Source organism: Neodiprion pinetum, chromosome 5, assembly GCF_021155775.2.
Source record: "Neodiprion pinetum isolate iyNeoPine1 chromosome 5, iyNeoPine1.2, whole genome shotgun sequence".
NCBI classification, from domain to species: domain Eukaryota; kingdom Metazoa; phylum Arthropoda; class Insecta; order Hymenoptera; family Diprionidae; genus Neodiprion; species Neodiprion pinetum.
Genome location: NC_060236.1, coordinates 27,926,473 through 27,941,158, shown reverse-complemented (window position 1 = coordinate 27,941,158; position 14,686 = coordinate 27,926,473). Strand labels below are relative to the sequence as shown.

The following is a 14,686-nucleotide window of genomic DNA, read 5'->3' as shown; positions in this document are numbered from 1 at the left end:
CTCAAATAAGAGCTTAACAGTTCCATTGTATACACATTTTTGAACAAAAAATCTATACTTCATTTTCTTGACACGCAGAAATAAAGAAACAGCATGAATTCTACAAATTTACTATCGCGATTTCGTAGGATCCGTACCATTTCCTTATTTTTGCGTCAAATGAAACTGTATTCGAGTATTTTTGTTCAAAATTGTGTATAGAATGGGGCTATTAAGCCCGTTTGCGCATTTGAAATACGTGAACTTCGATATTTGGAGATATATACGTCAACGTTGAAATCGACCAGGTCTCTATTTTTTAAAACAACATATTTTTATCAAACATTTTAATGATTTGTCTCACCGCCTCCGTTTCATTCCACACCGTAAGAAATCTTAAATCACAAATGAAAGAAATATATTACCTATAAGGAATCGTACGAAATTCACAAACTCATAACTGACTGTCTACAAATTATAATACATATCTAATTGAAAATAAGCCCACCAAAATTTTTTTTTCAATGGAAAAGTGTTAATTCAATATTTTGAAGAAAAGTGATTTAATATAAAATAAAAAATCTTTTCTACCGGTATGAATTTAATATATTTTCATCTCAAGTCTAAATTTTACTGATTGACGTTTAACCGGTATTTAACTACTCTTCGTAGATTTTTATGAAGTTTTTGACAGCCGGTACGATATAGCTAGTTGCCTTGCATGCGTTGCACATTTGTTATATATCACACGCAATACTCGGACAACAATGATCAACAATGTAATACATCAATTTCAGAACAATGCTGGAGGGAGAAAACCGCAACACGACTTTGAAAAAGTTTTTAATCTGCAGAATTCGGATGAATAGTATGCGAACATAGTGCTAATGGGGAAACAATAGATTAATACGAATGATTTCATTATTAATCCTATTTCAAAATTGGCAACGCTGATAATAAGAGGAATATCGAAGGTTGAAAACAGCTGATGGCGGGCACATTTACAGCCGTGTTCACGGCTCACGTTCGCTTTCACGTTGCGCGTGAAACGTGGAGCGTGCAGGTGGAGTGTGGCTGATGAGTACACAACCACGAGGAGTCAAAAAACTGCACACACACACGTATAATCACACATGTAATCACACGTATAGAAGCACACATACATATCAATAAGTTGGACAGCTAAGAAATACCTCTTCATCAGCGGAGAGTTTTACTTTTTTTTTAATTTTTTTTTGCCCCGCATATAACTTATTCAATGAAAATTTAATTTTCGCTGAAGGAAATATCCGAACGTTCGAAAAAATTGAAAGGTGACAAAATTTGGAAATATAGTTATTTTTTACTTTAATGTCTTTACTCATAACTTACTGTCAAATTCGTTTGAACTGTGCACGCGTTCGAATTTTTGTTAAGTTAGGTTAGGGACGTACTGTCAAAATCGAGTAGAAATTAAATGCGTTTAACAATCAAATATTACTTTCGAACAGATTCGATTGGCAGAAGAAAAACACTGGAAGCTGTTCTTCGCGTATCTATCACAAAACTAAGCAGACAGGTGCGTAATACTTTGGATTCTTTTCCGGCTGCACGCGGTCACGCGAATTCAAGTAATTATAAATCCACAAATATTACGAAGTTACAAATCTGAATTATAATTGTTCTTTTCTGTGAAAACAGTTTCATAAGTTTTGTATACAATAGAATTCAAATATATTTGCAAAACTATAAATTCACAAATAATAACCAAATCAAATTGCATCACGTTGTCTTGTAATTAATTAAAAGATAGAGGTAACTTGTCAATAAATTTCCGAAGATGCGTATGCTTGTTGTTAAAATTTGGAAATTATATTTTTCAAACTATGACCTTTTCCCCGTTAAATTTGTCAGTTAATTTCAGTATCTTCTACTTTTCTAGAAACAAAATCGTCAAAATGACTGACTCCGTATGCAGCGCACTGGGAATTGACAGAGTAGACATGTGTGGTAAAACAATACTGATAGAAGAGCAGCATGGAAGCGATGCAAATTTTATAGTAAACGCTGTTGTTTCTGGCTCCCTGCAAAAGAGCCAAGGAATCTGCTTGGTCCTTTTCCACAACACGTTCGGCCACTACCACAATGTAGGAATGAAGCTTGGCTACAACATGAAGGTTCTGAAAGAAAGAGGGCAGGTGACGGTTGTTGAGCCTATGAAAATAGCGGCGAGTAACGTAGAGGACCTGGGACACGACTCTGTGGACGCAGCTAATGTTGATCTGACAAAAACTGATCGAAAAATCACAAACACCGAGGACATCGGTATCCCAGATATAATGAAGCTGGACACGATGCTTGTGCGCCAGCTTTTTTCACCTGTTAGAAACAAGGTCCACGAAATGCTCAAGTCGATGGGATCTGTCAATGTTATAGTCGACGATCTGAGCCATTTGTTTGACATGAGCCTCAGCCTAAGAGATGTCTGGTTCTACGTTAGGTATCTCAGATCCTTAATGGAATTTGAGCCAATGATTTCCGTTTGCATTATGACCCACACATATAAAGCTGATCCCGATACTTGCCAGCCTGACATGATAGCTATAGGCCTAAAGCACATGTCCGATTTAATAGTGAGCGTCGAACCATTGAGTACCGGGCATGCGAATGACGTTTCAGGGAAGATAAATATTCGATGGAAAGTTGACGAAGTCAGGAGGAAGTATCGCTGGGCTGAGAAAACGACTTATTTGTACAAGCTGCTAGATCGTCAAGTGAAAATGTTCGCACCTGGTTCGTCGTCGCTATCGTAGTATTTATTAAAAGAACCGTGTCAAAGATTTTCTTGACTTTGTTCGCGTTCTTTGTCGCGGTTTTTTGCTTTTACATACGTTTTTTCCATGTTATTTTTTTTTCGCCTCCATCTCTTCTTTGGCCTACCGTCGCCGATGATTGAAATTTTCGCCTATTCATATACCGCAGAACAATGTTTAAACATCATTTTATTTTATGGATAAAAAGCTCTGTTGAGATTCGTTTTATTCTAATCGCGACGGTTGTGCAATTTGTAAAGAAGAGTAACGAGTATTTTTAAACATTAATGCGACAACAGGCATTGTGAGAATCATTTTCATTTGCAAATTTAACAGTTACTTTTGAGCGAGAAAACAACAGAAGAAAAAGATGTATTATACAAGTGTCAATGATTTGTTTTTTTTTTGTTTTTTTTTTTATTATAATTCCGTTCAACATTTTTACCCGACTTATTACGTTATATGTATTTATTGAAATATAGGAAAAAGTATAAAAGAAAAAGAAAAACTCGTTAAACTGCCATATGCACTTTCGTTTTATTTATTTTTATATAATATTGAAATTTCCTTCCACACGTTTTTGACCTGCAAAAATATGTGCAAACAATTGGTCAGAAGAAGTTCAAGTTTCAACACATCGAATTTGTCGACGTTTAAGAACGTAAGAACAATAATCATCACAGCATCTCGTTCTATCCGATTCATAAAAGATCAACTGGTATGGTTGCTAGTCGGTATTTTCCGGTATAGGTAAACCAATGGAAACAAAAAAATACACGAGAAAGTAGTAATTGTCATGACAAATTCAAAACAGTAATCCCAGTACTGATATACTGCAATATGAACTGTAATTGAGCGCAATGTCGATATGTATACATTTGAAGTTCGTACGTTGCATGTATGTAGGTATTGAATTATTTTGTTTCAAACTATGATACAAAAGAGAAGACTACTGATTTTTTTCAATCTCTTCACTAAGAAGAGTGCAGCGTTGACTCTGGATTATACCGAACTAGAATTTTGTCTTGGCAAATTTAAATTTCCTATTATATCGTATTCAGTGTTGAGTTATACTACAATCTCACGATAGTGATAGCATTATATTCAGGTATGCATTTGGTTTGCCACTCGATATACTTTACCTTGCATTACAAATAAGGACTAAATTACTTGTTGTTCAAATATATTTATGGTACATAGTCAAAAGATAATCTACCAGCTTTGACGCATGAAGGTAAATGATATGTTGCCTAATTAGGTATAATAAAGTCAGTGAAGTCTACGTATGTATACGTATGTTAGATACATACGCTTTGTGCGACTGACTTAAGCTGCACTTTTCGAAACCAGCTCGTACACTTATTTGTAAATATTCTCTGAAACGATCTCTGCTAGTATTCTGCATTCTCATTAATTACCAACATGTGCGATATCCTCATACTCTGAATTCTCTAACCCATTATCTGTTCAGTAGTTTAAAATTCGTTCCTCTTAATTCTACTGTGACTTCTGCATCATCTTCGTCCTCATAATCGGCTGTGACAGTTTTCACGTATCGCCCGGGATACTGCAGGTCGTATTTTGATCGTCAGGTGCTATTTTTTTGGAAGCTCGTACCGTAATTAGCCATGCTATTTTCACTAGTTGTTCGTCTTAGATTTTTGTCGCTGTAAATAAGATAGAATCCAACAATCGGTTTTAATTTCAAAAGCTAGTAAAGTATCGTAGAATCTTCTTCGCACCTTTGCCAATTCTGGCACTGAAGCAACGTGCAACCTGCTATGAATTTACTTAAGAGTTTGTGTGACGGAGAATTCAAATCTGAAAGGTTCTACCATACAGTGACGATATTATTTACGTACTAATTTCTGCTGCCAATAGTTGCCGAAATTGGTGGGAACAGGCCTGCTGCTGATATTAACGGATGTACAGGGGCCCCCATTATTTGGTTGACGTCTGTCGATGGCTCTCCGATTTGGGGCAAAGGCGAAGGTTCCCAATCTGAGTCTGTTGAACTATCACATTTAATCAATACCTTATCGATCTGCTAGAGCCTTACATTCCCCACCACTTTGATCACATTGCAAAATTACAGAATTACGGTTTGCAACCAAGCGTACGTCGCAAATTTACAATGACATGTGTATCCACATTACCTACCTACTATTCCCTCGAAAATCGGTGCTCGTAGTTTCATAGCCATACCTGAAAAAATGTCACATAATTTTCGACTCAATAGAAATCTTGTGTAAGCACCATTGTTGTAAGAACAATTTTTTGGTCTTGTTTCTCAGTTTACCTTTCTTCGAACAATTTGAATAGACTAAAAGTAAACCTGGTAGATATTGGAGGTAATTTTCTTCCAAGACTGGAATTTGTGCCAGGCGAATCGCTCAGATTAGACTCAGCATATGCAGCGGCATGGATTTCTTGCTGATACATTGAATACAGTTCTTGCAAATCGGCAGGTAGAGTTAATTGGCCATCTGAAATAATGAAACTAACTAATTAAAGCTGAATACATGAAGGGAGTTCGAATAATACCTTCCATCAGTTGCCTCTGTCTGGTGATAATTTCCTCCGATATTTGGCGCTGTCTATCATATCGTAAGATTAATAATTCGCGTCTTCTAAGCTCGTGTTGTTTGACCAATCTCTCACTCTGCAGCATCATTTTATCTGCTTCAAGTTCATGAACTCGCAGCATAAGAGCCAACAATTCTCGTTCGTCATCTGAACTAATTCGGGATGGAAGCTCCTTAAAATAAATCATACGTCTAATATAAAAGACAATAATTGACCACTAATCGTTCACTTACATCTTCAAGAAGTAGGCTACGCTGACGGCAGTTCTCCAGCTCTTGATCTGCAGCTGCCCTCAATTCAGAGTAGCGCTCTTGTTCCTTGTTAATTTCAGCAAGCTCGGCCCACGCGTGCTGCATCGCTGCATCATTTTCAATTTCTTCGAGGAAGTCTGTTGTCAAATTTACAATAGACGTTATAAATCTACAAGATAATTTTTTCGCAAAACGGAACTGACCTCTGTCATCGTCGTAGTTCTCTGTTCCTAGGCGACGCGACGTTGACCCTCTTGTGGTTTTGTACAATTTATTATTTCGTGACTCCCACTGTGATATAATAGAATGCTGTTGTTCCGCTGCCATTTTCAATCCAAGGAGATGGCTATCCAATTCCATAAGTTTTCGTCTGATGAAGAGTGAGAAAAAGAAGCATTAGGAAAGTGATGAAATATATTGCTCAGCGATTCACATACCTTAATCTCATTTGCTCCCTGAACGTAGATACGATTTTTTCCCTAAGATTTTTCAGATTACCATCATGCTCTTCGACACCTGAATTACTTCTGGGACGGTCATCCTGCATCTTATTACGCAGCCTGGATATCTCGCTTTTGAGATCGCTGATGATATTGCGATACTGTGAAACATGGTAACTAACGTCGAGAACGTTTCTCTCCACTTTGTTCGATAACCGATTTGCTCTGTCTGCGTAGGCCAGGGTATTTTTACTCTCATCACGGTGGCTACTTGATGGTGAAACATGGGCAATCATCACTGTACGACAGTTACCACTTAGCGCCTCTTTCAACAGCCTCGTCAATTTCGAATCCCGATAGTTCACATATCGTGCACCACCAGACAGTGCATTTATGCAATTACCAAGCGCTAACAGAGACCGGTTTATATGCGCTCCCTCTTGAAGACGTTTCCCTTGATTCTGAAGAAGGTAGATTCAACAGGCTTATTCCTTTGTTGCATAAATTAATACTTTACAGTCAACTTATGAAACAGTTGAATTATGGATGTGTTCCAAGTTTTCATCGTAGCACAATTTTAGTGTTAATGTTAGTGAATGAATAATAAACTTCGGGGACTTGGGTCATCCAAAAATTATTATTGTTTACTCAGTCAATTAAAATAATTCATTGGAAAATTCTGTAATAGATTCGTTACCCTAGCTCACCTTTGTTTGCTTCGCCCTTTCTGACCCCGCCAAGTCGATCATGAAAAGGCGCGCCTGTTTAATGCGAGTTCTAGCACGATCACCCTCCTGGATTGGATGGGTTTGTTTCACTGTTACGCTGAGAAGTGCATGACTACGAGAGGATGTTTTGTTAGCTGCAGTTGGTTCCACGGTTCGTGCTCTATTTCCTTTGTGCAAAAGCTGCATTACCTGAATGATAGAGAAAGAAAAAGGGAAATGAATGTTCATTTATTTGATCAGTTCAGTCGAAATAATCAGTGTACTATATTACACTCTCGACCCGTTAGAGTTCAAAGGATTAAATATTTTAATAAAGTGTTATATACCTCCTCAGTTGAGTTTGTTGAGATTTCCGAAAGCCCAGACACCTGAATATTACGGCCGCGCGAATCTTCTCGCAATTCCAAGTATCCCGTTCCAGGATTCAATAGATCTCTGATATTCTCGTTGTATATTTCCATGTAGGACATAGTTACCTGTACGAATAAAACCGAAAGATCATGATAAGAAATGTCCGTATAATTGTAAGTCTTAAAAGTACATAAGTTTGAATTTCCCGGTCGAAAGAGTTCACTTTTCTTTATACTTTTCGACTTGACGCGAGACTGATTGTAAATCTTTTCAAATTTCTGACGGTAGAAAAACATACCTTTACTCGATAATGGGTTCGAGATTTTTGCTTTGTGAAGAAAGAGCAAAACGAACAAAATTGATTTCATATTTCGTTCTCACACTCACAATCAATCCATAATGAAATTATTTACAATTTTTTTAAATCTTAATTAGTCTACTGAAATTCAGACCTTTTGATTAAAGGATTAATTCGAATGCGAATCCTTCTACCGTTGGAATTAAAATAACCAATATTCGCCAATTACAGTTACATCGAATCTATATGTAAAATTTTCACTACCTGCTGCTGTTAGTTGTGAACAAGGTTCAAACTTGACAAATGAAAAATTGTGCTACAATTGTGAATTTTTTGAAAAAAAAAACAGCAATTCTGTGATCGAAATTGATTGTTGATAATGGGTTAATTAACTCACCGCGAATTCTACGTTTGTCGGAAGTTTTTGAGCAGCGAGAAATATGTCGTTCAAAGCTCGGACCATGACTCCTGGTTCAGATGGGCTTCCAACCATCGTATGAGTTTTTCCAGCTCCTGTAGCTCCGTAAGCGAACACCGTCGCATTATAGCCGTTCAAAACATCTTGAACAAGAGCTTTGGTTGTTCCATCGTAAACTGCTTCCTAAAAAACGTTCGTGTTACTAAATTTAACGGTCCGTTTTTGTGTTTATAATATAAAAAATCCTGTCAGTAACGTATTCATCAAAAATTACGAAACACTTTGTGACGATTATCGGAAATAAAATTTGTAAATTTTGCGAATAAACCATCTGGCGATTTCTGTTAGTTTAGAATTTGCACGATATGCTGGAATTCGAACAGCGCGGGGCAAGTTCGCGACCTTGACTTCATCCTGGGGGCTGACCTTCACCCTCGCTGGTGAACACGTGACTTATTATCAACGTGCAAGTGACAATTATTCTATTACGCTGCGATATATCTGTGTATTTTAAAAAATTCAAAATTTTCGACCCCCAGTATTACTTTACGGAGTTGAACAGATCCCAGATCAATGCAATCCATTTGAATTTAAATTTAGTAATCAGGTCGTTATATCTTTGCGTGTTTAGATACAATTACGATTAAACACGCGTTCTAGATGGGGGAATACCACCGGACGTGAGGAATATAAATTTCGATATACGGTGAGGGATTTAAAAAGAAAAAGAGGAAACATTACGATTTTTTTTTTTAATATATCTGAAGCAGTTTCTCTCGAAAAGGAAGAAACAAATATACACAATCCTCAGATGATTTTTTTTTCTTCTCTTAAGGTGAAATTTGACATACATTGCTCATACGTTATAAATTTTTATCTGCTCATGTAAGCTTGTTCCACAATATCGCATATAAGTTTTTTCTAAATTTTACTGTTTCACAACGAGTTAAGAAAAAACTTAGAGAAATATAAAATTTCTGCTATCGATGTTTTCCATTGTTTTCATTTTACATTCGTTACGTACATACGTACACACTACAAGTACATAACGCGAAAATATTGACGTGCGAGCCAATATTCCTGATGGAAAAAAATCAATACCGTTATACAGTATACAGTATACAGTATACACAAAATAGTTACGGTACTCGAGATAACATGGAATATTTACGCATTTTACACCAACGGTGGTTGTGAAGAAATAAATTTTTGACCGTACTGGTATAATGGTGAATGTTTGTCGACGAATTTATAAACAGAAACTACTAATGGCATTACCGGCGAAAGCCTGAAGCTAATGTGTACACCGATTTAATACTAGAAACTTTACACTTAAAAAAATATGTATATATAAGTACGACACATATTTTTTACCTGAGTTGAATCCTCGCCGAACGCAATATCGTAGAGATATTGGCGGGAAGCGCCGCGCTTCTGACGGAGAACATCTCCCTTCTCTCCGTCGACTTCCTCCATGACAACCATCTGTATACCATCAAACAGACAAATGATGCAAGACTTTCAAGAAATAACTTTCAAGAAAAGAGCTGATTTTTTTTTTTTTTTTATCATCAACTGCCATTAATCCTAAACCTACGTTAACCCTACCTTATCATTAATTGCATGCAATACCCTCGTCCCATCATCTTCGGAGTTCAGCGGCCTGATGCGCACTGCAACCTAAAACGATAATAGGCAATTTAAAAATTAGATAAAAGATTTCGATTTTTTGAAGCAACGCGAATTCCAAAATCGATAATTTTAGTAAACATACAAGGAAAGTTTTGGACACAGATCCCTACTAACAACACTTACCGATATTTCACCCGAGACTCAAACTCTTTTCTGCGCTGACTGAGGTGGTAACGTCATCGCTGAAAAGGGTTTGAGTCTTGGGTGAAATGTCGATAAGGGTCGGTAATAAAAGTCTGCATTCGGAACCCGATTTTCTATTCTACTAATTTTTATATAGTGAGGAATTATCCTCGTCCAATCATTTTGAGTTTAAAAATACATCATTTGATATGTATGGTGAAACAAAGTAAAAGAGTTTATACAAAATTGCAAGCTTGAACTATTTATTTTAATCATAATACTTGATCAGTAAATGTATTCTTCAAAATAACACGTGTATAGGAAATTGTGTAAAAGAGGAATGAGGATAACTAATTATTAACAAAACCGGATGTACTGCCCCAAATTAATACCCGTCATAGCAGAAGACCGACGTAATTATTGAAAGATTGATGGTGGTCGCACTTGCGATCGCTGACCATATTTGCTAACGCCAATTACATGCGTAACCCGCATATCAATTATGTATAATGTGAATTTATCGATTTTATACAAGGGCAATTAGAGACATTTTTTACCCCTATTTGACGCGTCAATCTCACTTTATTATCGTGCTTACATATTGTACCTATACTACTATATATACCCCCACTTCCTGAGAAAAATTGTATGCGGGGCTCAGCAGGATGTGGAAATTTTGGTAAACTCACGACGATATTGTTGTTTTGTCGACTCACCATCGATTTATCGTTACCTCACTATCGATTATTATGTGTACCACATTAATTATAGGTGTTCAAAATTCCTCACACGTACATATATACGTATATTATCACTTTACGACATGATAAATCTTCGTTAATAAACGCGTTATTACAAAGGGTAAATGTGAAACGCGCGATTATTTCAAGGACCTTTTCTCTAACCGTAATCGAAACACGTTATCAGGGCCAATGAAATAATTTTCACGGTATTTTTACAAAAATTGAATACCCTCAAACATGATAATGTTATATATATAATTAATCGTGTGAAAATTTGACACTGTAAGTTAGAAAACTTTACACGTCATTTATAGTTTGATCGATTTCACCTCTTATGATTACATACCGATTACAAGGCTGTTCATTGACAATCACGTGCAGATACCTCGAACACGCGTTGGTAAATTTGCACGCAAATCTGGAAAAAGTTTCTCACAAAAAACTTCCAAAATTCTATATATAGGTAATTGCGAGGAATTAACTCAATGGCAACATTGATTTCTATAGATTTGAGGAAACGTTTTCGACACACGAATATTTCGAACGCTACAAACAATTTGCAATCCATGGCAATTTGAAATTCCTATAATCTACAAATTTCGATGGAAAAAAAAGGACAAAACTTTGACGAGAACTTCAATCTTATAACTCATGAAATTACCATCAACTTTTCCTCAGTGATGGATCTTTGTGGTCGATTAATAAGGTCATGTTGACCACTGCTGCTGGTACTACTACCGCTTCCACTGCTATACTGCGTCATTTTCTTATTACATACGGACAATATGTGTAAAATTATAAACCACTGCTGACAAGCCTAAGCTATCATTTATACCAAAGTATGTAATCACATGTAATAATAAAATGTGTCAAAACTTTTATCAACTTTACACAACACGTGCTGTTCATACATGCATTATAATCGCAAACTAGTTCTAATGCTCAAACTTTATCCACGCTCTACTCCGCGCCATGTTTCCCTTTGCACTGTTTATTAATTGTTTCACCTCACTGGTCACATAATTTTTTCCTAATTTTCTTTGCTTTTTGTTTTTTTTTATTTTAATTAATTCGTTTTCCCATACATCTGTTTATTTTCGATACAGGTACTCAGTGTTCAAATTGAATCCCAACGAAACGGAGTACATAATTGAAATTGAACGATGACAGTTTTTCTTTTTATTGCAGCGGTAATCAAAATAATAATTTTTGGCCGATTCAAGGCAACGAAGGTTGGCCCCGATACTTTTGCAAATTTTTTCGTGCTTCGCTTAGTCTTGACGCCCATCGACTGGGTGGTTGGGCGAGTCGGCGTACCTGCCAGGTTATTCACAAGGACACGGGGTGCTGGCCGCGTGTCCAAACACCCGCGGTTTTTACTTCAGCCCTGCGCGACGGCCAACTGGCACATTTTAAATTCGTTTGTTCCATTAGTTATTCTAGGTGCTTGAGGGGATTCCAACAATTTACAATATTCTCATCCTTCAATCGAGTTTCAACGACTGAAAAATTGCTTCGATTGCAAAAATTAATGTAATTTAGGGTGTCAGCGATTCGATGACAAAATCGGTAAACAAATTAAAATGAAAGTTACGATATTTCCAGTCTGCATTTCTCTTTCGTGACCCCCCCTCTCACGTGGTACAAGATTTTATAGTGAACATGTATAAGCTTGCATATTGTAAGTAAATAATAAGCGTCGGTTGTTACATATAGTTGTTAGAAAAATAATATTCGGATTGCATGCGTTCGCGGGGTTGCTATTAAACTGCACGCATCAAAACCGTCTTAATAATAAATCATTGTGTCATAGTATCAAGTGATTCGTTTTTTAAATGCCTAGCCGTGTTTTTTCCTTCCTAATTTTTTGACGCAATAATCTCTTTCGAGATAAAGATATAAGGATATAAAGAAACAATCATTTTTCGATTGCATAACTCATTTCAATATGTATTTCCAAAGTGAACGTGTACGAAAAAACATTGAAAGGAAATAAAATCCACGTGGGCCTTGATCGATATAAAAATGGGGGAAAAAAACACAACTATACCCATCCAAGGGAAAGGTCAAGTCAATGTACCACAGATCGCGTGTACATGTATATAATATCGATTCATAATAGAACACTTACGCGTTTCTCTCGTGTAATACTGCGTCCGCATATGCCTGTAATAATTAAGCGACAGGGTGAATTCAAAATCATATCTATTCATCTTTTATGCAAAGATGTTATTACACGTCTAAATGCGTGCAGAGAAATTAAATATTTTTTTCTCCTCCGCGAGTAATAGCCTCACGTAGTCGCGCGGTCAATATTTGCACTTGACTCGCGGTAAAATTACATACGCCTACCAGCTATACTTACGATATCAACAAAACTAGCAAAAAATAGTCAAATGCCTTGTAGCTCTGATCGCGTCTGGGTCAATTATTTACCTATCCATGTAAATTGCAGCGATGCGCATTGTCACTCCAATCGTTGTACACTCAGTATCGATTTCGTTACCACCTGTGTAATGTTTTTGGTAATATGCTCTATGAAAATGATGACACCCGCAACGCTGTATACGGGTACAATTTCCTTATAAATCATAAGTATAATAATGATAATCTATACGCTAAACTTGACAATGAACATACGATTTTATCAATGATTGATTTTCTGTCAGTCTTTCGGTCCGAATATACATAACATATGGCCGAAACGAAGGTCGAAAAACATTATGCGTATATAATCGTTAATTATTACATCGCGGCAAAGTAAACTTGACAAAAAGAAACCTGTATAATATTCACAGGTATATTCGTAAATTCGGAATACAAGCTATTATTTTACCGAGTGGCTAATTATTTATATTTTTCGTCAACTTTAAAATTAATGTGAGATTCGGTGACACGGGGATGCCAATTCTTAGAACACAACATAAAATTTTTGGATAACTGATCGATCAAGATTATTCAAATAAAGTCCAATATGTACCGAATCCTTGGTGCAACGGATGACGGTCGTGGAAAAGGTGAGTAAACGCCTGAAGGAAAGCAAAAGGAAAAAGGGGCTGCTAACGGCAAAGAATGATTATCGCTATGATTAAAAACATCGACAATCTAACACCATTGCATGGACATCAAATAAAAGGTATATTCATAGATATATGTGTGGGGGGACACGCGAAATAATCGATGTTACCGTTGGCGGCCAGTTCTGTTCATGAAACGAAACACGTTATATATAGTTTGCACCACCTTGGCAATCGATAAAAAATGCAAGTACCGTGATGTAACGAATGCTTCATAGGTACAACGATTAGGGTGTAACAGTTGGGAATGTACAGGATACATTCTGAAATATGAATGAGCGGCAGAGTGCATATTGCAGGTCCAATTATCCTGCACGTTTCAACCATATAGTTCAGTGGCTTCAACCGCCGCGCAAACATCAAATGTTCCCTGTACACTATAATATGAATATACTTAGACTAACATTCGCGTTGCTAGGATTAATTGCGACGGTTTGGGGCGATCCAAGGTTCAACGATATCGGACAGGTTTTTTTTTTCAAATTTCGTATACTACAGTAATAGTCCGACACGTAGAGCTATCTCACCGACTAAAATTCAGTGTTTGTAACAATTAATCACCGGATTTAGGATCACCTCAGACTTTCAGCATTACCTGCAACAATACGAACGTTTTTTCAGGTACCTCAATATTCTTGGTTTGTACCCTTAGTGGATAGTGTACGGTAACGTCCATTAATGCCTTGGGCTTCCGGCTAACTTGTTTTCGGTCCGAAACAAGATGCGACTTCGATTCTATGCGAATTATGTGACAACGACTCCCAATCTCATGCCGGCGGCATCGCCAGGCAATGTCACATAATTCGTACAGAATCGAACTCGCATTTTGTTTCGGATCGAAAACAAGTTAGCCAGAAGCCCAAGGCATTAATGAACATTACTGTACTTACACATACTCAACAATATAATCGTTTTCCTCTACTAGAGTCAGAAGAACGAGTACGGAAAAAAAGATGATTACACATTCCTCGCATTGAGGAACAATTTTATACTATCTCAGTTCTTATTCACGGTTGGACTTGAAATATTTGAAAATGAATTCAGCCAATTTGTTTTTGTTTAATATATCCAAACAGCATCTATATTAGATTGTAATATTTTTCGCTCTGAGAAACTATCCTATATATTATTATCAATTTTATATCATCGATTAAAGAATTTTGCTATTAAAAGGATTGCACGTTTCAACGCAGACTATATTTTACCGA

General features: G+C 36.6%; 2 protein-coding genes across 8 annotated transcripts; one reads left to right on the top strand and one right to left on the bottom strand.

Annotated features, from left to right (window-relative positions):
- The first annotated feature begins 983 nt into the window (after positions 1–983).
- Elp6 (Elongator complex protein 6) lies at positions 984–3,280 on the top strand. Of its 2 annotated transcripts, none has more exons than XM_046627799.2 (3): positions 984–1,292; positions 1,470–1,589; positions 1,901–3,280. In XM_046627799.2, the coding sequence occupies exon 3, from the start codon at positions 1,917–1,919 to the stop codon at positions 2,769–2,771; it is 855 nt and encodes a 284-aa protein (XP_046483755.1). In that variant the 5' UTR covers positions 984–1,292; positions 1,470–1,589; positions 1,901–1,916; the 3' UTR covers positions 2,772–3,280. The 2 variants fall into 2 exon arrangements, with proteins under 2 accessions (XP_046483755.1, XP_046483754.1); XM_046627798.2 differs by having other exon boundaries at positions 985–1,292; positions 1,470–1,537; positions 1,901–3,278.
- Positions 3,281–3,289: 9 nt separating this feature from the next.
- LOC124219738 (Kinesin family member 19A) lies at positions 3,290–12,866 on the bottom strand. Of its 6 annotated transcripts, XM_046627782.1 has the most exons (15): positions 12,838–12,866; positions 12,533–12,567; positions 9,452–9,523; positions 9,218–9,328; positions 7,823–8,026; positions 7,103–7,252; positions 6,756–6,965; positions 6,046–6,509; positions 5,812–5,978; positions 5,591–5,745; positions 5,316–5,529; positions 5,107–5,257; positions 4,932–4,976; positions 4,634–4,786; positions 3,290–4,438 (listed from the first exon to the last, which is right to left on the bottom strand). In XM_046627782.1, the coding sequence occupies exons 4-15, from the start codon at positions 9,326–9,328 to the stop codon at positions 4,360–4,362; spliced, it is 2,103 nt and encodes a 700-aa protein (XP_046483738.1). In that variant the 5' UTR covers positions 9,452–9,523; positions 12,533–12,567; positions 12,838–12,866; the 3' UTR covers positions 3,290–4,359. The 6 variants fall into 6 exon arrangements, with proteins under 6 accessions (XP_046483738.1, XP_046483734.1, XP_046483733.1 ...); XM_046627778.2 differs by lacking the exons at positions 12,533–12,567; positions 12,838–12,866 and adding an exon at positions 11,063–11,788 and having other exon boundaries at positions 4,634–4,778; XM_046627777.2 differs by lacking the exons at positions 12,533–12,567; positions 12,838–12,866 and adding an exon at positions 11,063–11,782.
- Between the last annotated feature and the right edge of the window lie 1,820 nt (positions 12,867–14,686).